Source organism: Acomys minous, assembly GCF_964271855.1.
Source record: "Acomys minous genome assembly, chromosome: 2".
Classification (NCBI taxonomy): Eukaryota; Metazoa; Chordata; class Mammalia; order Rodentia; family Muridae; genus Acomys; species Acomys minous.
In genome coordinates, this window is record NC_140484.1 from 55,062,710 (window position 1) to 55,090,456 (window position 27,747).

Below are 27,747 nucleotides of genomic sequence, written 5' to 3' on the forward strand. Positions count from 1 at the left end.
AGCACAGCCTAAGGAGATGGCATGGTGGGTAGGGTGCTCACCATGAGCTCACCATGCACTCAGGATCTGAGTTCACACTCCCAACACGCATGTAAAAGCGAGGCACAGCAGGGCATGCCCAGTGACTCCAGCACTGACTGGAAAGCAGACAATGGGCGCTCCCTAGCCAGCCAGTCTAGCTGAATCAGAGCTAGAAACCATGCCTCAATTCAATGTCGATCTCAGTCTCGAAAAACACACAGTCAGTTTTATAGTCCCAAATTATGTCCCTAAGCATCAGATATGCAAGCTCCACTATTAATCACCTGACCCAGTCGACCACTGAGCAGAAGACGCTTCCTTCTGTATCTGCCCTGTACACACCCAGTCTGGGCTCTCTTCTCCAAGCCCGACTGAAAACAACAGCAACAAATGCAAAATAATGGTGGAAGAAGACTGTTTCTTACCATTTGATTCTTACTGAAAGGCAGTGTTCTAGAACACAAAGAGGGGGGTTTTGAAGGCAAGCCAGCTACCTGCAGGCACCACTTATGGCTCATAGCCCTCTGGATTTATATAGCACAGGCCTCTTGGTGCTGCAAGCACTCAACACTTTTTCTCATTCATTCTTAACATGAACACAACTGGAGACAGGGAACGGGATGGGCGTGTTTCTGTCTTGCAGATGGCAACTCTGAAGACTCAGAGAGGGGAGGGGCGCTGCCCAAGGTCACACAGTGACTCATCCTGAGAATATGGGAGTGCGCTCCCCTTCCCCAGGATCTTTAAAAGGCTTTGTGGATACTAGGAAAATGGCTCAGTCAACATTCACCACACAATCATAAGGAACCTGAGTCTAGATCCCTAGTATCCATACAAAACCAGGTGTGTGGTGACACGTGTCTGTAATCTCAGGCTGGAGTGCTGGGAGATTGCCACACACGGTTCCCTGGAACACACTGGTCATCAAATCATGTTCAGTTGGTGAATCCTGGCCTTGTGAGATATTCTGTTGCAAAAAATGAGGTGGGGGCTGGAGAGAAGGTTCAGCTGTTAAGAACATGTGCACAAGACCAGAGTCTAGTTCCCAGCCACCCAAGTTGGGTGGCTCATAACCACCTGTCACTCCAGCTCCAGAGCACCTGATACCCTCTTTTGGCCTCCGAGTGTACCTACACACATGTGCATATCCACAAATCGAGACACACACACACACACACACACACACACACACACACACACACACACACACACACCCCACACACATAGAGTTAAATAATTTAAAAATAAAGTGGATGATGATAAAGATACTCAACAGTGACCTTTGGCTTCTACATGTATGAGCACACATGTGCTCGTGTCCACAGCCCCTGCACATACATGTGCACATATACAAGCATGTACATGGAGGCTTCTTATAGTATCCCATAAACAGACAGAATCCTTCTCCAGAAACAGCCTCAGGAATCCAGCGAGAGAGATTCTCTCTGGGAAGAACTCAGGGCCGGGTGGGATGGAGGAGGAAAGAAATTGTTCTTCACACCCTATTATCTCCTAAACATTTTGAATCTTTTACCAAGTGCATATTTTCTATTACCAATTCAAAAAAATGTACAAATGATACTTGAAAGCCGTGAAAATAAGTAACTCCGGGTGGCAAGTAGTCACCTGTTGAAGAGGCACAATCTGCTGCCCTTCTAGATCAATCTCCAGGAGGAAATTGGGTTTCCTGAGGAGGAGTGGTAATGGAAGTAGCTCACCCTGGTAGGCATTCATGAAGCTCTCCTCCCAAGGAGGCTGTGCAGTGACTGTGCAGCTGTGGCTATGTGTGCGGTGGGGACCAAGAGGACCTTGCTGCTAGCTAGTCCCCGGTCTGGTGCCCACACGCTGTCTCACCAACTCCTCCCTGGAAAACCTGAGAGATGGTGGAGAGTGGGCCCACCTTGCTTCCTTTCACCCATGCCCAGGGCTCTGTTCATCCCACTGTCACCTCAGAGCCACCTCTTGCACTGCCGCCTCCTCCACTGGTGCACATGATTGGTAGCTAGTCTAGATGACAGACAAGTCTCCTGACTGGTCTCTGTTCGTTCCTCTGCCTGTGTCATGTTGATTAGGTCACACTGGCTCCAGTTTCCCCCCACTAAATGTGATGGCAACTCCCCAAGGCCAATGGCTCCTTGGTCATCATCCTCTGTGCATTCCTTGCTCCCCACCATCTCACATTCTCTGCCTACCTCAGTGACTTTGCAGATGATGTCTGGACTGAGGCTCCCCCTCAGCCTCTGGGAGTCACCTCAAGTTTGTCATCAGGGACATTTGCTCTGGCCTCACATAGCTTGCTCTGGGGCACAAGAGCTGCTGGTCTGTTCTGTGGCTTCTCTCTGACTGGCCACCCAGAGCAACTTTCTGGTGTATTGAGTGACTTGATTTTCATCTACATGACAATGAAGACTCTCTTGTTGACCTCAAAATCTCTGTGTATATGTTTATATGTGTATGTATACATGTGTACACATGTTTACATGTGTTGGTACAGGTGTGTGGGGGTGAATGTGCACCTTATATGCACACGTGGAGGCTCAAAGCTGACATTGGATGCCTTCCTTAATTACTTTATTTATTAATGCAAGGTCTCTCGCTGAGCCAAGTCCTCCAGTTACAGCTAATTTAGTGAACCAGCTCGCCTTAGAGTCCAACGACCCTTTTCACAAGGGATCACCCGAGACCATCAGAAAACACAGATATTTACATTACAATTCAAAACAGTAGCAAAATTATAGTTATATAGTAGCAATGAAAATAATTCTATGGTTCGGGGTCAGCACAACCTGAGGAACTGTATTAGAGGGCCGCAGCATTAGGAAGGTTGAGAACCACTGTCTTAGGGAATCCCAGCTCTGCTCCCGAGTGTAGGATTATGGGTGACTATGGTGCCTGTTGAGCTTTATATGTGGGTTCTGGGGATCAGAACTCCAGCCCTCACACTGCATGCCAAGTGCTTTATCCACCCAGCCATCAACCCACACATCACCTCATGATCTTTAGCTCTCAGAACAAGCAAATCTTGGTATCTATTGGTTAGACAGATGGAAAGATGAGTAGAGTAGATGGAAAGGATGGATGTGAGTGGGTGGATGATGGCTGGTTATGGTTGGATAGATAGATAGATAGATGGACCGATAAAGGGAGGGGAGGATGGAGTCGATGGATGAGTGAATGGAGGGTAGACAGAGGGATAGATGGGTAAATGGGTGGGTGGGTGATGGATAGGTGGATGGAGGGATGCTCAGATGAATGGATAGATGGGTGGATGGGTGGATGGAAGGTTGCTCAGATGGATGGATAGGTGGATGGATGGGTGGACAGGTAGAAGGATAGATGATGTCTGAATGGATGTTTAGATAGATAGAGGGATGAAAGAATTGAAAGGTAAGAGATATAAGGAAAGATGGATAGAAAAGAAGATGGTTGTGTGAATGGATGAATAGGCAGATGGAAGGATACAGGGGTGCATAGATGATTGGATATGGAAATGGGTCATTAGACTGATGGATGGATGGATGGATGGATGGGGAGATAGGTGGATGCATGAATATAGAGTGGATGAATAGATGTGTGTGTATATATACATGTATATATGTATATACAGGTGAACACATGATTGGATGGGATAGCAGGGAAAATGGAGCCTATTGAGCATACAGCAACTCCTGAGGTCCTGGTGCTCCATGGTGATGAGGCAGAGACCTGACAAATGAGGGATGAAGATTCGCAGCTGTCGCCTTGTGTTGAGATACGCTTTTAACCCTTAGATACCTGCAATGTCCTGTACAGTGGTGACCCCAGGACCTCCACTGTCTGATTCTGACTACTGTGTCTATTTCAAAATCGCTCTCATGTCTGCCTTGCAGATGGAAAAGAATCCTAAGGCAAGAATTAGGTGGAGCAACTGGGCACAGACGCTAATGCCTGGGTTTGTTTTAACTGCTCCTTTCTTTAGCACTGATCCCTTGGGCTAACTTGACACATGAAGGGATGGGAAGGGGAGAAAGCTTTCAACTAATTCAGAAAATGTCTCCATTGAGCCTTACTTCCTGTCGAATTTTCTTTAATTACATTAACACCTGCAGTAAGGCAGCCTTAGCCGTTGGTGCTTGCACGGACCACAGTCACGCTGCCCAGAGTGGCTAATTGGCCAGTGGGGTGGTATGGTGCCTGGGTCTCCGCCGCACTTTTGGCCCTTCCTGATGAGGTGATGAGTGCACTGCACTGTGGCTGCCTCTGCTTCCAATGTCCCCTCCAGGACCACATGGCCATTAGGGCAGTTAAGGCATGGGAGACTATTATGTCTCTCCACCCACAAACTCCTGGTTCTACCTGCCTTTCAGGTCCCTGCCAAGGCCAAAGCCTGGCTCCCTGCCTATTCCTGCATCTCTCTGAGCCAGTTCCACGGTCTTCTGTCATTCATAGGAGCACGGCTTTCCCTCACAATGATGCTTTGGGCAGCAAGGATTACATCTTCACCAAGAGTCCTCCCTACAAGCTCATCTACCCCAGGCCATTATGAGTAGAAACATCTTTGCCTCGAGGTCCCAGGCTCTTGGGTTCACACCCAGGCTTAAGCATTGGAGGCTGGGGACTCACCCCATCCCTTGACATTTTTCTCAGTTTCCATGTTTTTCTATCACACTGAGAGTGATCTTGCTCTACAAGGTGGCTGAGGATATGACTGGGGCATGGTGGCCAGTGCTGGTGAGATGACAAATAAATGGTAGAGATGTGACTTTTGTTTCTTTTATTGAAATGGTAGGTCAAGGGAGGCCAACAGCTTCTCCAACCCTTCACCATGGGAGAGCTGGGCTGACTCCTAACTGTTAATCTAGAATCTTCCACCCTTTGACCAAGAAGGCCAGTTGATCTCAGTTTGTCCCTAATCCCATGGCTGGATTGTTATGTGGATCCCATGTGCTTTGGTCAGCTGACCTGAGCCCAACCATAATGTTGGTTTTGTCATGTGCCTCTGCTGTGGGACCCTGTCTCTAGCCCTACCTTGCCCTCTCTGCTTTCCAAGACAGGTACCTGATTGCTCTGTGGAGAGGTGGCCCTGACTGAGGAGCAGAGTCGGTCCACATAGCCACCCCCATGGACCTGTACACTGCGAGGCCACCTGTCTGTGGCTCTGTGTCACATCAAAGGCACAACTTGAGAGTAGCTAGCACTTGGAGCCTTCCACCTTAGTTTTTTTCCCCTCCCACAGGGCCCACCACTCCCTGCCTGGATAGGCCTTCAAGTAGCCATGGTGACAGCTTTCCCAGACCTCTCTGGGACTTATGGCCCACTGGCTCTGCCTGGGCCTTCCTTGTTATATGTACATATGGGTTGAGGCTACTGACTGTGGCCACCTGCTAAGGGTCCAACCTGGCCAGTTTTCCCAAAAGTCCAGGCTGTGCACAGGGCCAGGTCACAGGTCACGCTGGAAATACCAAGGTCAGAAAGGCAGGCAGTGGAAGCTCTTAGAAGAAGCGCTGGCCTAGCAGATGCCAGGCTCTAGATGCTATTCCCAGTTACCCTAAGAAACAACAAAAAGGGCTAGAGACAATGGAGGGAGACCTGGGGGTGTCTCTGCTGGCCCCCGAGAAGGGACATGGGATTCCTGACAGAGCTCTTTCTCCTTCTTTTTTGTTGAGACAGTCTTACTAAGTAGCTCAGGCTGGCCTTGAACTCACCACCCCCCTGTGTCAGCCTCCAGAATGTTGGGATTACAGGCAAGTACCACGTGTCCAGAGTGGTAAAGGATAGGTCAGCATTAACACCTAATCAGACAGCAGCATGCTCCTCAGCATACAATCCAAAGAACTGAAAACATGATCAGACAGGACTTCCCATGGTGGTGGAGCAACATTCATCATCGCGGATGTCACCCAAGCATCCACCAATAGGTAAAATCCCAGCATCTGTAGGAACAGTTGGTTTATAGCAAACTCCAGTTTCGCTGAGCCACAGACAGAAAACTGTGGGCTGCCGATAGCTGTGTGGTGGGACCCATGGGAATGGCTGGTGCTGGGGGTTTCCTTTGCAGTGGAGAGGTTTCAGAACCAGTCAGAGATGGTGGCTGCACAGCCTTGTCACTGTGCCAGCCACTCTGAACTCTGCATCTCAAAATGGCAAAGCACACCCTGGGGATTCCTGTTTCAACAACAGTAGCCAAGTAGATAGGACCCATGGCAAGACATAGGGGTTATGGGAACAGGCAAGAGCTATCCACTAGATCCCCCAAGGAGTAGGGAGGAGCCTGGGGTAGGGTGCAGACCCTCCTGAGATAGCCCTCTTCAGATGGGACCCAGTTGATGACTTTTTAGCCTCTTGGCATCATATCCAGCTACCCAGCAGGGCTGAATAGAGGGCCCTTGCGGGGGACAGGCATATACCTTTCCTTTCTTAAGTCACACATACATCTCTGATGTCTATACCAGGAGGAATCTATTTCAGGCCAGACAGTTCCTACAGACCTCTGTCCCAGTGTGGCACCAGAGCTTTCATTTGTGACAGAGAAAGGGACAGACACTTCACACCCAGAACGCTCAGTACCATTGCAGCTGACCGAGGCAAAGGGAACAGTGGCCTCAACAGAGAAACACTGTGTCAGACTTGGCCTGCTCATAGAGCCACTGATGCAGTTTTGGCCCCACCCAGAGGTAGGGAGACAAGACCCAGAGACTCAGAAGTTTTTGCAACAGTAGTCGCGTGAGCAAGGCTTCTGTGGGAAGAAGATCCCATCCTGTACCCTGTGGCAGCCGTACCATACGAAACACACAGCCTTCTACAAACTCCCAACCCTGTGAGCCTAGAACGTCTGCCTACGTGGGGTCCTGCCCATCAAGATTTCCTCAGCAAAATTCTAGTTGAGAGGAGGCACCACAAGAATGTGGGGACACACACACACACACACACACACACACACACACACACGAGGTAGAAGCCCAGAGACAGGATGGCTTAGTAACTTGTTGGAGAGCATCCACCACCCTGCTTCAGACCCCCAACTCTGCCCCTTTCCCTGTCTCTATTGCTTCTTCTCAACAGCGCCCTTCTTCTCTCCACAGGCAATTGCATGCAGGCTCTCTGACAGGCTCTTGAAGATGATGACTACCACAACCCTACAAGGTGGAGGAGCCCGAGAGCGGCACAGAAAGCGCCGTCTCCCCTCCCCCCAAAGCATGCAGGAGCACCTGAGGCCCAAGGTCCCAGGAAGGCAGAAACATGCCTTACCTCGCAGCATCGAAGCTGTCATAGGAGCCCACCGTGTAATGCCGGAAGAGCTTCTTGCTGCGGTCCGCACGGGTTTCTGCAGAGGGAAAGAAAGACACCGTTCAGAGAAGGCACCCTACGTGGGCAAACGGCTGGATCCCCGTGATTTGCCCCAGGCAAGGTGACGCCCACTCTATCTACACAGGGACACATCTGGGAGATAGGGCTAATTTGTGGGGGGCGGGGCGTCGAAGTCTGCAAAGTGTGGAGATGCTGTGAACCTTGGGGTGACCACAGAGCAAAGAGCTCACTCTAAAATATGGGTGGAATCCTGTGCCCACTCACTCACAGAGGGGCAGGCGGGGCTCTGCAGAGCAGGGGCCATAAGCCTTCCAGCCAGGACAGTGACAGCCACCTTGTGTGGAATCTGCTAGACCTGCATGCCCAAGGGACGCTGCCCAGGCTGGCAGGCCTCTGGGCATCTCAGGAACCTCTGATGACGGCTTTATCCCAGAGAGACATGATCAGGATTAATATCCTGATAACAGTTGCTTGCTTTCCATACAAAACACAAAACAAAACAAAAAAACTAAACTAAGCACACATGATTAACACTTCTAATTAAGCCTTGCTTTCCTGACTCAGCAGATTCAGACGAAAGATCGGCGGGAAATGATATGACTGTTGTAATTAGATTAGCAGATGGCACAGGGCTGGCGGGGGGGGGGGGGGGGGAAGGGGGGGACCGTGAAGATGCAAATGCTAGAAGTACGGTGAACGGTGAACGTCAAGGTATTCTCCTCACAGACAAGGTTCTTTGCCCCACCTCCTTCTGAGGTCCTGTGGAACAACCGGGAGTAAATGGGCAAATGGCTTGAAGAAAAGGCCTGAGGTGAGTGAGGTGAGCCTCTGTTCAGTCTCTCCCCTCTCTCACTCGCAACTCCCCCCACCCCCCTCCAATGCAGGTTACTGAGAGAGGCCCTGGGTCTTTATATGCTTAGAGGCAGGGACAGAGGGCCCCACTTCTTACAGAGTGGGGAGGCTCCTCCTGGGGTGGAAGTAGGCATGCCTCAGGCAGGAGCTAGAACTACATTTCCCAGCTGCCCTGTCACATGACAAGTTCTCAAGGGACTGGGGTGCTCCCAAGCTGAGTGGCAAAATCCTGGACTGCAGACATAAGATAGTGAAAGGGCTATCACCCTTTGTTTACGCCTGTTTAAGCCCCTCCACTGTCCCCTTCGCCTTTCCCCGTCTTCCAGATCAAGCCTCAGGCCACAGAGGGTAGGGTACCCACAGCTAGGATGAAGAGGTCCAAGGCTCACCTGGTACCTGAGTGCCTGACACAGAAGCATTAGAAACAGAGGTTGGTTCCCAGCACCCTTGAAGAAAGCTGGACGTAAACATGTGCAAATCCCAGCACAGAGGCACTGGGCGTGGGCCATCTGTGGTGCTCTCACTAGCCAGCCAAAGTGAGACCTCCAGGTTCAGTGAGGGGCCTGGTCTCAAAAAATAAGGCGGAGAGCCACTAGGAAGACACTAGATATTAACCTATGGCCTCCACATGAACACACCACACAAGGAAAAAAAATCAACCGGCTGTTACACTGGGCTCCACTTTGGGGCGTCTTTGTTCCAGCAGCACCTGCTGCCTTCCTTCACTGACAGGCAGAGCAGCTGGGGTCCTAGGACTCTGTTCCCACCGTTTCTCCACACCTTCCTGTTGTGGTTAATTTACCAGTATGGCCTAATAATGTTTATTATCAGGCCCATAATTATTATTACAGCAGTATTTTCTAACCCGCTAGCAATCAATCAAGACACAGACACCTGTTATATTTTAAAATAGCCTTAGTTAACCTGGGGCAGGGCAGATATTAATCCCCTAAACTACTTCCCACAGTGGGGCAGATAGGGGATGCCTGCCCCAATCCCATGCCATCTGCTTCTAATAATTTCTATGAAGCTACCTCCCATCCATAATCCCAAATACTTACTAATGTTCTTCCTCGGGGTCAAATCCATCCACGCCGGCCATGTGCTTCTCCCCCACCTAACCCATGGCACAGGCTCCTGCTTCCTCTCCTGTCCTCTGGTCTCTCTCTTCCCAAGATTCTCTCTGTCTCCCCAAGCCCTGGAACCTTAGCCATGCCTATCCCATTTGCCCTGCCCAGGTGTGATGGCCTTTTATTGGTCAAACAGGTTAGGCTCTTAGGCAAAGTACAGATGGGGCCGAGACAGCACGCAGTAATTAGTATCAAAATACACCAGACCCAACCTTTAACACCTTCCATCTGTATCCCTCTCTCAAACACCCAAGGCTCCCAAGGGATGCCCCTCTCAGCCACGACGTTGTCACCACTCTCCTCACTGACACCCACGGAATATTTCTGTGTACCAGGCCCCACTGCGAACACCGCTGGAGTACCCGCCAAATACCATCATAGAAACCCAGTGAGAGGTACACACGCAGCCCGGGCGACCTCTAGGCCACCTTCACTGTGTTAGTGCCATCCTTCAAAAGCCTGTCCAGACTGCGGGTCCCCTTCACAGGGGCGGTGTCTTCTTTAAGTTGGAGGCGTCTTGGTGGTTTAAATGTCAAGCTGTGGCCCTTACATCTCTAATCAACCACTACTCGGTCTAGCATTGAAGCCACACAGCATGAAGGCCAGCAAGGAAAATGTGCCAACAATCGCCGGAATGCAACCTCACAGTGCAAGTAGAGAGCAATGGCATTTGCAAACAAAACAAGCAATTTCAGTTTTAGAAAGAAAGAAAGAAAGAAAGAAAGAAAGAAAGAAAGAAAGAAAGAAAAAAAAACTCGTACTCTTTCAGGCAGTAAACTGGCGGCCCAAAATGAAGTTGTCAGGGGATAAATTTATCACTCAGACTTAACATTAACCATCAGTGTGGCACAGCCTAGGCTCCGCTGCCAGAGTCTCAGCTGAGTCACTGGCCTTGTCAGGTGGGTCCGTGGACATTGTCTATCAGGGATTGTCTTGATTATCCTTATTGGTGTAGGAGGGCTCAGCCCACCGTGGGTAACACCGTTTCCTGGGCAGGGGGTCCTGGTCTGTGTAAGAAAGCTGGCAGGCAGGCAGGCCACCCCAGGGTGAGACGGAGCTCTTCGGATAGTGGTAATGCTGCATGGAACAGTGAACAGGCCTGGCTCCAGAACTCTGCCTTGAGTTCCTGCCCTGATTTCTCTCATTGATGGACTGTGACCAGGAAGTTTAAAAGGAAAAAGTCTCTGTCTCGCCCGCCCCCCCACCCCCACCACCTCCATTGATTTTGGTAGTAGCTTTATTACAGCAACTGAATACCACTAGAACATGCTATATGTACAAAGAAAGGACGCGGAGTGGCAAATGCTGGACTGCAGACATGTGATAGTGAAAGGGCCGTCACACTTCGGTTTGCACCCGTCACTCCCATACTGTCACCATCTGCATTGTAACAGCCCTTTCCTTCTCCAGCATAACCCGTGGGTATCTGTTCACAGAGAGAGTCGGGGGTGGGGGGGGTCTGAGCACATTTGATGGAAGGCAAGCCCCAAGACCAAACCGCATGCCCACTCCATGTCACCCAGGCTCAAACCAGCATCCTAGCAAGTGCCTCCCTCCGCTCTGCCTGTAGGCTGGGTCAGGGACCCACACACTGTGCTGTCCCTGGGGCTCCAGGATGGGGCATTGCCTTGTTTCTCTGAATCATCCTCCTGACTGACGGCCTGGGACAGGTAGAGTTATGTGAGGTCATGAGGATGGAGCCCTCATGATATAATAAGCGGCTTACTAAGAATAAAAAGAGACCAAGAAGAGACTTGATATCCTATGAGCATATACAGGGGGAGGAGGTCCCTGACCTTCAGTCACGGTCATAGGGGAGGGGAGTAAGGGGGAAGTGGGAGGGAGGGAGGAATGGGAGGATTCAAGGGATGGCATAACAATCGAGATATAATATGAATAAATTAATAAAATATATATTTTAAAAAATAATAAAAAGAGACCTGGACCGGAAGCTTGCCCAGTCTTATCACTTGGCATTTGGAACCACCTGTGGGTAAGGCAGAGTCCCCAGTAGGGAGGGTGTTCACCAGACACAGCCCTTGATCTTCCATTTCCAGCTCCACAAGTGGAATGACTTGGTCCTCTAAGCATCACTAAGTCTACGCAGTCATTTCTGCGCATGGCTTCCCAGCTTATCAGGGCTTGCTGAGTTAGCCAAAGGCCCTGTTATACAAGGAGCAAATAACCACAGTCGAGGGCAGTGGAGTGAAAACTCATAAGCATGGAGCACTAGCTGGGACCCCCAGCCCAGGGATGCACACCTGCCTCACACTTCATGTCTAGAGCAAAGGTGGCCCTTCTGCTCTCCTGACCCTGTGCCAGATCTTGTAACCTAAGTGCAAGGATTTGAAAGAGAGCAGAGGAGCCCAGGGGCAGGTGAAGAAGCCCAGTTATGCTGGTCTTCTATGACTGGCTGAGGTCCCCAGGGGTCAGATCACCATGGAGGAACACATGAAGGTCCCTGGGACATCCATGCTCACGTGAAGTGTAGCCACTGAAGGGCCAGAGATCGCTCATTACAAGCACTGCTCTGAGTTGCTGTGATTGCCTCCATCCCATGTTGCTCTCTGTGCTGGTTGTCTAGGAAACCAGTGGGTGCTGAGAGTGGGCAGGGCCTCAGTTGGGCTGGAGGGCACAGGACTAAGAGCAGAGAGAGGAATGTCCAGTAGAATGCATGTGCACATTGGCATGTGTATGTATGTGTGCCTGTGTACATGTTCATATGTGCTTGTGTGCATGCTGATACATTCCTGTATACAACTTTATGTGTGCTTGAATACCTATGAATGTGTGTATACATGTGTACATGTGTATGGGAGAGCTGGTATGTACAAGCTCATGGTAACTCTATTATGTGGATGTGTACATGTGTTTATATTAGCACGTGTATGAGTACAGATGCATATGTATATACATTCAAGCACATGATTGTGTGGCTAAGCATGTGTGCACAAGTTCATGGCCGTGTATTCACACATGCACGTATGAAAGTGCATGTATGTGTCTTTATGCATGTGATTGTATACATGTGCACATAAATGTGTGTATGCATATAGGTAAGAAAAGAATGTATAAACAGGTATACGTATGGATGTGTATTTGAGCATTGGGCACAGGTAAGTGTATACATATGTGCATGTGAACATACATGTGGGTGAGCATCATCAAAACCATCACCACCATTATCACTACCATCACCACCATCACTATCATCATCACTACCACCATCACCATCACCACCATCAATTATCATCACCACCACCACCATCACTACCATCATCACCATCACCATCATCCCCATCACTGTAGCAGATTCCCTACACTACTCTCTTCTGACAAGGTGCTTTGCTAGTGATCTGCATCATCACTGATCTTCCATCTGTTTTGGTCCTCACACATTCCCAGCAGGCAGCCCGTTTCCTGTCTCTACCTTACAGAAGCAGCAGAGGTGGTGACAAAGAACAAGGTTCTGAAGCTAGACTGGTGGAATTCAAAGGTCAGCTCTGTCACCGCCTGGCTGTGTGTCTTGTCTTCTCACTTGTGATGTGGGGACCACACCGGTCCTACTCACACAGAGGCACCTGAGTGGTTGTAGGCAAGGCCAGCTGGGCACGCAGCACATGGGAAGTGTGTGTCACTTCGGCTACAGGTATCACACGTCACACCCCAGGTTCAGACTTCTGCCTTCCCTAGGCCTTCTGAAGTCACACTGCCATGAGAGGCAGTGTGGGCCTCCCATCCAGCCCTCTAAACCCGGATGCTCACACTGTGGTTGTACCCTCACCCAGCTTTAGTTTTTACCTGGGACAGATGGATAGGCTTGATAGCTCTTGGGAACCTTCTCACACTGTGACAGTGGCTGCATTATATTACATCCAGTGTTTGCCCTTCACCAGCTGTACACTGTATACTGGGTGTTAACTACTCCAGGGTTGACATCCCAGAATAGTCATGAGGAGCAGAAGGAGGCCTGACGCCCATGCAGGACAATGACCAGGACAGATATAGTCCCACTGGGTCATCAGGGAAGCACTAGTAGTTGGCATGGGACCCTGACAGGACCACCCCTGTGACCTGATCTGGTGTGAGGTTCTTGCCCTGCTGCTGTGATTCCCACTTTGGAGGCCTCCAAGGGTGGCCTGCTTCATGAGATGACAGATGGACAGGATAGCATAGGATCCAGAGAGGGGACAGACAGGACACAGCTGGAGCCCCAGAAACCTCTTACTTCTAACGCACAACCCCACTTAGTGTTATTTCTGCACTGATGCAGTTTAGCCTCCTATTGCTGACAGCCCAAGGGCTTGGATAATGCATTTATTTATCAGCCATGTACACTGGTGCACTGATGGCTAGAGGCAGGGACCATGAGGGAGCAGCCAGCCATGGGATGATGCCATCACAGATTCTCTGCCCACACCTCCTCCCTGGAGAGTTGGCCACTTCTCTTCACCGTGTGGGGTTCCTAGCAAGGTGGTGTCTCCAAAGCCAGGGCATCCAGTGAGGACATCCAGATAAGGTCCAGGTTGGTCTAAGCATCATGCTGGTCTCTAAGCTCACTAGTCCCACCCAGTGGCCTTTGGCCTGTGTGTAGAATGCAGCCTTTTTCAGAGACATTGTGCAGCCTAGATGCTGGATAAGCTTCCTTGTTGTGATTGGGGGTGGGTAGTTAGCATTGGGAGAAGGCACAGGGCCCTGCTATGGAGGCCCCGGGTTTTGGACTGGAAGGTCACAAGAGCCATTTGTCATGTGCTTTCAGTGTCTTTTGCCTGAGTGTGTACTCACGTTCCTCAGCTCTCTGATCAAACAGATCTCTGTCTAATATTATAAAACATGCATTTATGTGTATGTCACATGTGTTCAGAAGCCAGTGAGACCAGAAGACGACACTGGGTTCCCTGTGACTGGATTGGCAGGCAGCTGTGAGCCACTGGATGTGGATTCTGGGACTCAAACTTGGTTCCTCTGAAAGAGCAGCAAGTGCTCTTAGCCACTGACTGAGCCATTGTCTAACTCTTGGTGGACCTCAGCCACCTAGCCAATGTCTAAGCCACTGCCGCATTCCATTGCATGTGCGACCTCCCAAGAGCATTGTGGGACAGTTGCCCATGAGCACAGAGCCCACATTAGGAACATCACTGCTTTCAAGTCAAGGACTCTGAGGGACCAGTGTGCACATGGCACAGACGTGTGGCAAGAATGTGACCTGTCTTTGCTGTTCCTTGCTCGACACGGAGGGATACTTGTCCCACAGCGTCACCCAGGGAAGGTTGGCTGCCACAGAAGCAAGTGGCCTTCTCAGTTGCACAAGGCAGGCTATTCTTTCCACTCTAGGCTCCAGCCCTAGGCAGTTACATCTCCGTCAGTAGCACCAAGAGTCCTGACAGAGGCTGTAGCAGAGGCCTGAGAACAAACAAACACGGAGTGGGGACCTCATCAGGACGAAGGCCAGACTCACCAGGACCAAGAACAGCCTAGTTAGAGGAGGTAAATGTATTCTGATAAGCTGGGACAGAACTCAACACAGCGGGGGAAAGGGGCAGGGAGGGTGGGATGGGCAGCTGACCTGAGTTCATATGCCCTAACACTCATGGAAAGGCCAGTGTGTCCACAAGTGCCCGGAACCCCAGCAGTCAATGGGGGAAGAAACAAGTCAATTCTTAGAATTCATTGACCAGCCAGCCACGCAGAAAATGGAGAGCTCCAAGTTCTGCAAGAGATCCTGTCTCAGATCGGTAAGGTAGAGACTTACAGATGGTACTCATGGGTTCCTTTGGCTTTCATGTACACACACATGGGCGCCCCCCCCCCACAAATGTATACACCTGGTCATTCTACGTGCATAATACAGAACACATGGCTTTTACTAAAAAGAAAGCCCCTTTGCGGATGACGAAGGGGCAGATGAGCTAGCCCATCAAGAGGGAACTATTTGCTTCCTTAACTGTATAGAAACTTCTAAAAGCTTCTTCTATACGGCCTAGTTCACAACCAGGCCTACTTTCTCACCCGGCATCAGAGTTCTTTACAGAGTGGCTGCCCGCAATACCTGTAGCAGCCCAGAGTTCAGCACTCCCTATCACCCTGGTCCAAGTGATCACCATCTCTGACTTGGACTGGTGAAGCGGCTTCCTGTCTCCCTACATCCTGATGATTTGTTCCACCCATCCGGCCATGGCCCCTAGCGACTTCAAAGGAATGCGAGTCCAGTGATGCTATTGGCCCTGCCCATTCCTGCACCTTCATCCCCCACCAGTGCCCCCTTTCTCTTTGCTCCTAGAATATGAGCTTATTTGCATCTCAGGACCTTTGCATTTGCTAGAATCTTCTTTCCCCAGTTCTGATTTCACTGTGCCAACAGATCCCTGGCTCCTATGACAACCTGGCCACGTGGGTACCCAGTATCTCTGGTAAATGAGCGAACATGGGAAAATTGGTACCTCCATCTGCTTGGTCTGGCTGTGATGGGCTTAAGGCTCTATAGAGAATGCTAAGTTAGTGCCTCCCAGAGCCTGCTAGCATAGTGCAAAGAGCCCATCTGCCCTGGGGGACCCCTATCCAGCCCTGGCCAAGGCAGTGGCCAGGAGGGACTTTCTCACGGGGCTTCTGGGTGCTTCTGCCTCACCTAGAGAACAGGATGCTTGCCTTAATGGATATCTTGGGTGGGTGCTCCCTCATGGCACACATCCCAGGTTAATTGGGGATCTCCTTTTCCCAGGAGGCGGCTATAAGCTCTCCCCACAAGCCAGCATTTAAGCTGATATGCCCTAAAAATGCCACTCTGAAAAATCTACATGGAAGCGGGGGGGGGGGGGAGGGGGGAATCTCTAGAAATTCCATTTCATATACCCCTTGGGACATGTGGAAGGCAGCGACAGATTTCATGACAGTCTCAGATTGTCAGCAGTTAAAATAGCCCGTATGCAAAGCAGCCAGGAGGAGGTGCCTACAGCTTGGCAAGGAAGCCAGGGTGGGGCCTCCTGGGAGACTCTGTGGCCTCCCATCCTGAGTGCCTTTCTGGAAAGGGGAATGAGAAGAGGAACTTTCTCCAATGCCAGTGTGAGTACCCTAAGAGGATGGAAAGACGGGAAGTCCTTCACGCCACAGACATCTTCCCTGGAGTGGCCCCCTCTGTCATGGGATGCCAGTGGACGGATAGAGGCTATGAAACATATAAAACAGTTCTCTCGCTCCTTACCCCCCTTCCTCCCCCTCCTCCCACCCCCCCTTTCTTCTTCACTGCAATGATGGGGATGGATTCCAAAGTGTCGCACGTTAGGTGAACCTTCTATCACTGAGCCACACCTCTGCTCCTGAGACAGGCAAGATAAACCCGAGCCTTCATTCTTTCCTGGCCTTCTGATCAAAGCAGGAAAGGTCCTCAGTTTCCCCGGCTATAACATGGTCCATAGCAGATCCCCTAGTGTAGGGATCCAGTGAGAAAAGGGTAGAGACCCTTCTGCAAACATCCTTCTCTAGCGCTGAGCAGAGATGCTGGCCAGGCCCCTTGGCTATGGCTGTTTGTCTAGGAGCCCCCTTTGGTGTATCTGGCTTACACACAAGAGGAATATATGCCCCATATGATACCCTGCTTGTTGCTGCCTGGGCTGAGATGGCCCCAGATTATCCAAGCCAACTGGACACCGTCCTAGGGACCTGAAACAAGCCACCATCTGCTCCTGGACATCCTGCTCAGGTGAGGACCTATCACTGTGTAAGTATGGGACAGAGGATGGGCTAGAGTTGCACAGTGACAGAGGACATGAGACTTGGCACCTGTGACATGGCCATGATGCTGTCCCAGTTCCTGAGAGGACCCACTTTCCCTGTGCTCTGCCCTGAGTGGCCTGAAAGGCCCAAGCTGAGCTCCTAAGACTGGAGTACATTTTGTTACTTAACCTTCGCACACTACATTCATATTTCTTTCCAGCCAGTATCATGAGTCAGGCTCTGCTTGCTGGACCACGCACCCCATGGTGCTACTGAATAGATTGTTTTGGACACAGCATGGCTTTGAATACCCTTGCCTCTGGTCCCTAACTACACCAGGTCTCACACACCTATGGCTCCAATGCCCACAAATTCTATCACCCTAAAGTGTGTCTGAAAAATACTTGAAATATAGGGGCTGGAGAGTGGCTCAGGGGTCAAGGGTACTTGCTGCATTTGCAGAGGACTCAAGTTCGGTTCCCAGCACTCATGTCCGGCAGCTCACAACTGTCTGTAACTCCAGTTCCGGGAGGATCCAATGTCTCTATCCTCTACAGGTACCTATTCTAACTTGCACATGCCCACACAGAGACATAATTAAAATTAAAAGTGTTAAAAAATTTAAAGACCGCATTTGGAAATTATTTAATGTTAACAGGTTTGTTTGTTTGTCTTGGTGTTTACGCCACACACATCCCCCCCCCAAAAAAAAAATTTCGGTTGCAATAACGTTTGCAGAACACATGCACTACACTGAGTGTTATGACTGGGACGCAACTTAAGTATGTAAAAAGGATTGTGAGACTCACATGAAAAGACTGTGACATGTTACTGAAGGGATTGGAGTGTCAGGGGGTTCAGTATCTGAGGAGAGTCAGGTTCTGGAGCTAACCCCCAGATGATGCAAAGGAATGGCTGCTTTGGTATTTCCTGTGACAATCAGCAGCCTTGCACTGATTTCCTGCTGCCTCCAGGGGGCAGCACACTCCTCAACCAGAATCTTCATGCTGGCCACATGGTTGACATTTTTAGGTTACGTTTTGCCGAAGAAATGGCCAGACAGAGAGTGTTGGGCACACAGGGGCCACAGGGGTCACAGGGGTCACAGGGTCACAGGGGTCAAGTATCCCCTGTGACTGTGATAAGGACAGGAAAAGGCTGAATGCTGGCTGGAAGACTAATTTCAAAGGCAGACAGCTCCTCTCCCCTGATGGAGAGAGCTGACCCCCGCAACCCTTGTAGAGTCAGGGGTGATGATGCTCTGAGATGGTAAATTCCTTTCTAGCAGAGCTGAGTAGCAAATGTCTCTTGTTTTGATTGACAAAAAGCATGGAAACTATACAAGAGATGGAGAGCGATGCCAGGAATCCTGAAAAGACAATTTAACACAAAGGCTCAACTGGAAACACATGCGCTGTGCCTGGGGGTGTGTCTGTCTGAGCAGCCAGAGCCCAAGAACACAGGAAAGATGCCCCATGACTGTAGCCAGGTAGCTTGCCTGCTCTACCTGCCTCCCTTGGAGGGAACCAGGTCTTAATGACACTGCTTCTGAGTATTTCATGGAAGGAGGGTCCAGGAGTATCTTCCTGGGGTCATATCTGACCCAGCCAGGACACAGCAGGAAGTCACAGAAAGAGAAGACAAGAGAGGGGACAATGGTCAGACGTGAGATGAAGGCTTGCTGATTGCCTTCCCTGGGTGATCTGTCCATTAACATCAGACCCACGCTGGATGGACACAGACGTTCCCTGGCTTACAATGGTATGAGATGACCCTGGGACCACCAGGCTGTTTTCCTCTCCTATCTAAGCCCTAACCAAGCCTAGCCCTACTTAGCTCCTAAGATCAGATAAGACTAGGTGCATTCAGGGTGGTAGGGCTATACAGTTCTAACCTATGCCACGAGGCCATCGACACCTCATCCTCTCAGGCTGAGTGTTGGAAGATCTTGCCCAGCAGGGGTTAATGTGAACTCTGAGCATGGGTAACACAAGTGTGGCCGGGCTGTGGCCCACTGTAGGTCAGAGATACTAGACATCTGAGTTTGCTACTTCTCTCATCGCGGTGACAAATGCCTGACAGAGCCACTCTGAAGAGGAAGTGCTTATTTGGGCTAATGGTTTGAGGGCACAGTCCGTCATGGGGGAAAGGCATGGTGGCACAAGTGAGAGGGCAGCTGTTCACATCACAGTGTCGGGATGTTGGGAGCAGAGAGAGGAGAGAGAGAGAGAAAGAGAGAGAGAGAGAGAGAGAGAGAGAGACAGACAGACAGACAGACAGACAGACAGACAGACAGACAGAGGTTCTGGACCCCAGCCCATGGGATGGTAACTCCTACATTCAGGGCAGCTCTCCCTCCCACCCTCACCCAATCAACTGTCCTAATCTAGAAACTCTCTGACAGACACGCCCAAAGGCTTGCCTCTGTGCTGACTGTAGGTCTTGTCGTCAGTTTTATTCACATGCCTCTGTATCTTAGGAGGTCTCAACTCCTGGTGCTCTATCATGGTAGAATCCCGCTGTGAGTCAGAGGGCAGTGCGGCTATTGGCATCCTACTCCACAGATGGGGACGTAGAGGCAGAAAGCCATGACAGAAGAAGGGCTGGGCTCCAGGGAGACCCGCATGAGCCGACAGATCAAGGGGCTGTAAGCAGCTGCAGGAGAATATCCATCTGCACCCTGGGGACTTGGGGCCAAGGCAAGAGCCGGTAGCTGCTGAACGTGGAGGCTTGGGAGGCAGAAGGGACAGGGGCCCTGACAGAGCTTGGGAATGCCACCAGGACAAAGGTTTCCAAAGACCCAGAAGGAAGCCATCTGAGCTGTTTATCCTCCAGGGTGGATGTCCCTGGGGCCCTGGAACACAAGAAGTGCCTCCCGCTAGTAATAGAGAAGGATTCTGGTGGTGACCGAGAGCCAGGGCCAGATGGGCCGTAGTGAGGCCGTTTTCTAAGCTGAGACACTGCTGGGGCTCATGAAGAGCATGCCAATGCCTGTGCCCTCTACACACTCCTTCTGAGATGCGCACCGTGACTGTTACTGCCCTCTCTTTTCTGTGGAATCCACTACCTCTCTTAGTTCTCATTCTTGGCTCCTAGCTTAGTCCCTTTCTGCTGCTCTAACAAAATACCCGAGGCCAGGCTGTATATAAAGAACAGGAATTAATCTTCTGGCCATTCTGGAGGCTGGGGAGCTCCTGACCAAGATGCTGGCTTCCTCAAGTGGCAGAAGAGCAAGAAAGTGCCAATGGGCTGTGATGTCAGAACTTCTTTGCTTTGATGTCGGGACTTATTTTCTAGTGGCCCCACCCTTTCAGGTGCCAACCCCACTGAGCACATTTACCCTGTGAGTTTTGGGGGTAGTTCAGACCTGCCGCCAAGGGCTCAGGGTCCCTGGCTGGCAACATGGCCAGGCCCTTTGGCTCTTGGCTCCCCCGTGCTCTGCAGCCAACTCCTTGCCTAGGCTCCTGCATTCCCTGCAAGTTTTATTCATTCATTTATTTTGAGACAGGGTCTTATTCTGTAGCCCAGGATGTCATGTAACTTACTATGTGGCCCAGGCTGGCCTGAAACTAATGACAATCCCCCTGCCTCAGCCTCCAATGTGCTGAGAGTACAGGCACAAGACAGCATGCCCAGCTCCTCTGTAGTTTCTAAATCCGATGTCACTTGCCCAGCTCAAGATGTAAGGGCCGAGGGCAAAAGTGAGGACAAAGGTGAAAACCAAAGACATTGCTGGGCCCCTGTAGAGTAGAGAAACCCAGTTACAGAAGCAGCTAGGCCTATCGCCAGGCCACACCCCTTGAGCCACCAGGGCAGGCCAGAGCTCTGGGGTTCCCTAGGGCTCAGCAGGTCTGGAGGGGTCTCAGGCTGCAAGAAGTGCCCCAGTTGACAGACTGAAGTTCATCATCACAGCCTGTGTATTCTCTGCTCTGGCCAGCAGAGGGTCACTCTGACCCACCATGAGGGACAAAGGTCCAAAGACTTTAGCACCCAGAGTCTGCAGGCATAGGACTCTCTGACTGGAAAAGAAACACTTATGACAAAGGCAGGATCAGGGGATCTACTCTGTGCCCAGGTCTCACGTAAATTAGTTTTAAGACATTTCTTTTTGAGTACCTCTGGATCACAGGAACCAATTAAGCAGGGGAGCAGAAGCAAATCAGGCCATGGCAGTCAGACTGCACAAGTGCACTGTGCACCACACTGACCTAATGATGAAGGGCAGATTTGGGGCCTGCGGATACTCAGACTTGTCCTACAGTACCCAGCTCAGTCTTCCTGGGTGACCCATAGGATGTAGTTAGGTTGTGGTCCTTTTCAAAGGCATTTCTACAGATGGTCCCTCCTTTGCTAACTGTGTTCCTTGGGTCCAGCCTGCCCCCCAACTTCAGAGCTGCCTATGGCATGTCCAGTCTCTCTCACATCTCATCACCATGCCTCAGACCTCTACTCTCTCTTTTTAAGGATCATTGGGGAGGTCACCAAAAGCCCACCCATATAATCAAGGACCTTAGGCTTGACAGACAGTAACCTGGATTCCATCAGTGACATTAATTCCCCTTGGCCATATGTAGTGGAAAACCCACAGCTACTGGGGACCAAGAAGTAACTATGCTCAAAGGTCGCTCCTCTGCCCACCACTGCCACAGGCTGAGGCAATCTTTGCAGGGCAGCATTGCCAGAAAAGTACAGCTGAGAGCCTTGTTCAAATCTCCATCAGTTGTGGGACTCGGCGCTGTGAGACTCGGCGCTGTGGGACTCGGCGCTGTGGGATTTGGCGCTGTGGGACTCAGCACTCAGATAGAAAGACTTGATTATAGAGCAGTGGTTCATTGCCATCCTTAGCTACATACTGAGTCTAAGGCTAGCCCAGGCTGCCTGAGATCCCAGCCCCAAAAGCAGAGGCTAAAGAGATGGCTCAGCAGTTAAGAGCAATTTTTGCTCTGGCAGAGGACTACGCTTCAATTCCAAGCCCATACACTGTGGCTCACAAACCTTCTGTAACTCCACTTTCCAGGGAATCCAATGCCATCTTTGGGCCTCTACAGGTACCAGGCACACACCAGTACACAAAGCAAAACACGAATTCACACAAAAACCAAAACCAAAGCGAACAAAATATCTAAACCAACCAACTGACAACTTAAAACCAGCTCTTGCTTGTGCTACTGCAATGAGATCCTCCCCTTCCTCATTCAATAGGGGCAAGGCCAGCATCTCTGCTGGACCGACTGCTCTGCTCCGTGCCCACCAGCCTTTGTGGGATGACCCCTTTAGCTGACAGCGCTTGCTCTGTGCTGACAACCCAGGCCCTGGAGGTTTTCCATCTACACACTGGGGCTAATGCTAACTTCCCCAAACCTCAGTGGTTCTTAGGAGGCAAAGCTGCCTCTATGATGGGATGTGACACTGACAGACAACTTGACATGGACTTTTGTTTATTCCCAACTCCATGGAGCACGGTGCATGAGACTCTGCCCTGGCTTGTGCATGCATCCATGGTGTGTCTGCTCCTTCCTTTTTCTATGGACCATCTCTGCGTCTCAGCATCTGGCTATGAACCCGGCAGCAAGCACAGAAGTGCCATCCTAAAGAACCTCATGCTCTGGGCTAGGGGAACAGTCGGCACAGTGCTTGCTGTACAAGCATGAGGACCTGAGTGAGTTTGATCCCCAGAGCCCACATTAAAAAATGCTAGGGGGTGGGCATGGTGGCGCACACCTTTAATCCCAGCACTCGGGAGGCAGAGGCAGGCGGATTGCTGTGAGTTCGAGGCCAGCCTGATCCACAAAGTGAGTCTAGGACAGCCAAGGCTACACAGAGAAACCCTGTCTTGAAAAGCAAAACAAACAAACAAACAAAATGCCAGGCACAGTGGTGCACTCTGAAATCCCTTCAGTGGTGAGGCAGAAATAGGCAGAACTCTGGGACTTTCCGGCCAGCCAGTCTAGTCTAACTGGTTAGCTCCAGGCAGTGAGAGATCTTGTCTCAAAACAAACAAACAAACAAACAAGGTAGGAGTCAGGAAGATGGCTCAGCAGGTGACACTGTTACTCTGGCTGCCTGAAGATCTAGATGCCATGGAAGCCATTTGTAATCCCAGTGCCCCTATGGTGAGCTGAAAGGCGGAGATAGAACTTTCCGAAGCTCACAAACCAGCTAGCTTGGCATGTGCAGCACAAAAGATACACCAAGAGACCCTTCTTCCAACTTCTCAAAGTTGGCCTCTGAAGTCCACATATGTTCCATGATATATGTATGTACATACCACATATACACACCATAAAAACACACGTCACATACACATGCCATTTCATACACACACCACATACACATACCACACATATATACATACACGCATGCAGCACACACACTATACACATAATACCACAAATACACATACATACCACACAAACACACACACACACATAACTAAAAATAATAAAAGTAAAACTTTAAAAAAAGAACCCTTTTCTTTGAAAAGTCAAGGTAGACAACACCTGAGGCTGAGATCTGTCCTCAACCTGGCAATGCACACAGGCTGAGGCACCAGCACAGACATGTGCACATATGCACACACACATGCACACACATACACAGAACCTCATGCTTTGATTCCCTCAAGGTAGGCCTGCGTGCAGGGGCCACCAGGTTCCCAAGACAAGTCATTGGGTATCAAACACTCTGCTGCTGTGCTAGAGCCAAGTCCAGCGTCTAAAACCAGAGCCAGAGGAGAAAGGTTGGCAGCACACCAGCTGCCTTCCCCTCTCAAAAAGACACACACCACCTCAGAGAGGCGCTTCCCCCTAGCAGAGTGGCTTTCTTCTAAGCTCTCCTGGGAACCTGCTAGCAACTGAAACCATCTTATGGAACACGAGCTGAATGCCGACACAGGGGACTGTCAGGTGGCTGTCACTTTACAAAGTGGTATTTTGTTTATCGGGCGCAGCTGTGTTCCTTGCCCCCTCAAAGACCCCTAAGACATCTGGGCTCATGCACAGACCAGAGGGGCCACAGAGCACCAGGTACCAAGCCAGGGAGGGAGAGACATCAGAGGAGGGTCCTCTCGCAGGCTAGTATCTGTAGCTTTCCTGGATGCTCAGCATGCTCACATGTTGGAGAGCCCACGGGGAGGCAGACTGTTAGCTCTGTCCATGGAGGGGATGTGCTGTGGTTCCCTAGGCTCATGTGCTGGGGGCATCACTCCGCGGATGTGTTGAGACTACAAGAGGTGGGACAACGGGAGATCCTCAGCTCCTGGGGATCCTGCCTTCAGACTGATAACGGTAGGCTGCAAGGGACCCCAAGTTAACTCTCCCAAGAGTCATTATCGGAGAGCTCTGCTCTGTGGCCCCTGCTTCCATTCGATTGTCTCTGCTCCTTGATGCTTTTCCTTGAAGGAATGGCGGAAAGAGTACTTGAGCCTTCTAGAAGTGGAGTTCCAGAAAGAAGACAGTGAGGGAGGGGTGGGAAGGAAGGCTATGAAAGGATCTGCCCCAAGGCATCACCTGCCATCAGTTACCATGTGTCGCACACACTGTTGTGGTGTAAGATACACTTGTCCTTGTAACTTGTCCTCTGCCCCAGGCTGGATGACCAAGCATGAATGGAGAATCAACCGCCCTCCGCTGAGCCACTGAGGGCACCCAAGCCAGCCACCAACATTCTAGCATCCGGGCTTTAACTGATGCTCTACATGGCTTCCCCCTCACAAAATCAGAGGTCCCACCCCAACTCTGTGCTAATTCTGTGCACAGCCTATGCTGTGGTACCTAGCAGCCACTTTCACAAGGGGCTTAGAAGGCAAGAACCCAGGCTCCCTCCTCTCTCAGGCTCTGGCCAATGAGATACAGTCTGATGGGCGGGGCTTCCTACTACAACTCCTAGGTCCCAGTGGCTTTTTTGGTACCTTCCCTTTCCTGACTGCAATGGAAGGATGAGAAAGGTTCAGTAGCCACACCAACACCCTGGGCATGCTGATGACAAGCAGGACACACAGAGTCAGAGTCCTAGGTGGCATCCCAGGTCTCCATGCCCACCCACCTGTGACCCCTAACCTCCTGTTGAGGAGACCAAGAAATCTAGTGACTTCACATTTCTCTCAGTCACAGACACCCGTTCCTGCATGGCCCTGCCCTGCCCTGCCCTGCCCTTTTAAGCCAGCAACAACACTCAGAGGACAGTCATGTTTTCATTGTAAAACTCCAATGAGGAAACCGAGGCACAGAAATAACCCAGTGACCTGCAATGGAGGAGTGACAGAGCTCCCCAGGGCAGTCTACTGAACTCATGCAGCTGTCTTAAACTTGTTCCTTCAGGAGGCAGCTGGGCAGGACTCAACGGCCTCTAGAGTCGCCTGTCTCCTGAGTGGCAGACCTGGGATTCGAACCCAGGTCAGCCTGACTGTATGAGTCAAGGTCACTCCCAGGCTCTTATAGCATCTTTAAAGAATAAATTGGAGCGGTGAGCCATTCCTCTTAGGTAATGCTCTCACAGTGCTGTTTGAGATTTACTAGAGTGCAGGAAGAGGTCGGCATCCTTGGCTCTCGGGGTGGCGGGGTGGGGGTGGGGGATCCACAACAGCCCTTACCTTCTTCATTTTGGAAGTGCTGGACTCACTGAAGAGCACTTAGCTTCTATGCCTTTGTGTCCCTTCGCCCTTCTGAGCTCAGCTGATACCTCTTTCCTGAGTGCCTGGTACTCACGGTGATGACTACCTGGTTTTTTCTCTTACCCACCTCTGCCCTCTTTGCTGCTCTTTGGCCAAGGGGAACTGGGGACACTGCGGGGTGGGGTGGGGTGGGGTGGTGGTGGTAGTGTAGCAGTTTCTGGAGATGCTGCCCAGTGACCACTCTCACAAATTGGCTGAACAAATGAATAAAGCTGTTGGCTGTCAGCAATGTGGTTTCTGTTCTGTAGTAATTAGAATGTTTGAGAGAGAAAAAAAGAAAAATCAGCCCAAGAGGCTCCGTGCAAGCCTGCACACCAGACCCACAGAGCCAAACCGGCAGTTTGAACGGAAATTACAGTAAATGGATGAATTGGGCCTGATTTGCATGTAGATGATTAGCTTGGCTGGGAGTGCCCTGCCAAAGTGGCCTTTAGTGTTCTAGGAGCATGTGGTGAAGAGAAGAGGCCAGGGGAACCCGCGCCTCAGACTCCAGCAGCCTAGGGCCGGAGCGACAATAGGAGGGGAGGGGCACTCCCATAAGAACAGGTGGGACAAGACTTTCCTGTCCCAGGGTCAACCTAGCTGTTGTCCGCAAGGCAGCAGAGTCTTCTATGCTCTGCCATGCCAAGTCCTGTGGCCTGGGCCCCATCTTGTGTGCCCGAGCATGCAGCCTCTATCCGATGCCTGCTGTTCTAACAGCTGGTCTTGGGTTCTACTTCACAACTGGCCTCTGGCCCCAGGGAATCAGAATTTCTCAAAAAAAAAAAAAAAAAAAAAAACAACAACAACAACAACAAAAAAACCAAAAAACAAAAACCAAAAAACAAAAAACCAAAAAACAGACACTAGTTAGCAGTGCACTTAGTGGCGCAGCCTGGTGAACAAGCCCTCCCTGACCCCCTCCAGAAGGCAAACTTCGGTCACTCCTAGACAAGGCTCCGGGAGGCGAAGTCCAAGCCTCACAGGTTGGAGGAGTATAGCCTGGATTTAAATTTGGGATCCGGACTGGAGGCGGGAGGATCCTTTTAGCTTTTTAATCTTTTTTTAAGGACACCGGCAGCTGAGTCTTGGGAACTAGGGCAGCGAGGAGAGACCTGTTGAACAGGAGGAAGCTGCTGCCTCCTGTGGAAGGGAGCCAGGACTCTGCAGAGTGGCGCTTCAGCATCTGCACCTTGGCTAAGCAGAGCTTGGGACCACCAGGTCTCAGAGCACATCCCTTGTCAGGGTGGCTCTGTGTGTAGGGGGTGGGGGTAGGGGGGGAAGGGCTAGGCAGTCCAAAAAGAAACAGAAAGCACAGGCTCTACCTGGCCATGACCTGAACAGGCAGAGGTCTGACCCTTGAGCTCTTATTTTCTGTCAGCCACCAATCCTGCAGCCCCTGCCCAGAGGCACAAACTCCACAGGTGATGCTCAGAACCCAGGACTGCCATGCAGTGAACACTAGGGCTGGGGTCGTTAGAATCGTCACATTGATTTTTGCACACCTCAAAGTGACATCTAGGGGTGGGGTGAGATACCCATCTGACTAAGTCTCTGAGCTGGCTTGAACCCTGGCAAGGCAGCAGCGGCTCTTAGCTTCTGTTTCTTTTATTTATCTTCTTTTTTTTTTTTTCTCTTCTACCGCCACGCCACCAGAAGGGCAGGGAATCTATTTGATTAAAGAACAATAACAGATGCCGAACTGGCCATGCTTTCTCTGAAGAAGGGCAGCCTGCACTGAGGGGAGCACACATCCCTGTCCCCGCTTGGGGGGACTTCCCATGCACTCTTCGGGGGGATCCCAAGCCGCTGGTACCTTCAGTCCACACCTCATGACTCAGCCAAGCCCCTCGACACAGCATTTCACTAGGAACAGATGTTCAAGTTGGACTTAGAAACCCACCAGTGCTCAGAGAGAGACACACTCGAGAATACAAACAGGACCTTGGGATTCTTGGCCACAGAGGCGCCTGCATCCTGGGGTGATCTGTCAGCTGCCTTTGTTCTCCTCTAAATCCGAAGTGGGAGAGGGCCATGATGGAAACATTAGCCCCGCAGGAACCCAGGCACCCTAAGCACCACATCCTAAGACACACA

General features: G+C 50.8%; 1 protein-coding gene across 2 annotated transcripts in view; it reads right to left on the reverse strand.

Annotated features, from left to right (window-relative positions):
* Nucleotides 1–27,747, reverse strand: part of SHANK2 (SH3 and multiple ankyrin repeat domains 2) — a 448,993-nt gene that overhangs the window by 158,478 nt on the left and 262,768 nt on the right. For both annotated transcript variants that reach the window (XM_084755599.1, XM_084755600.1), the window contains one exon: nt 7,249–7,324. In XM_084755599.1, the coding sequence (XP_084611725.1) occupies nt 7,249–7,324 (76 nt within the window). The remainder of the gene's footprint in view (nt 1–7,248; nt 7,325–27,747) is intronic.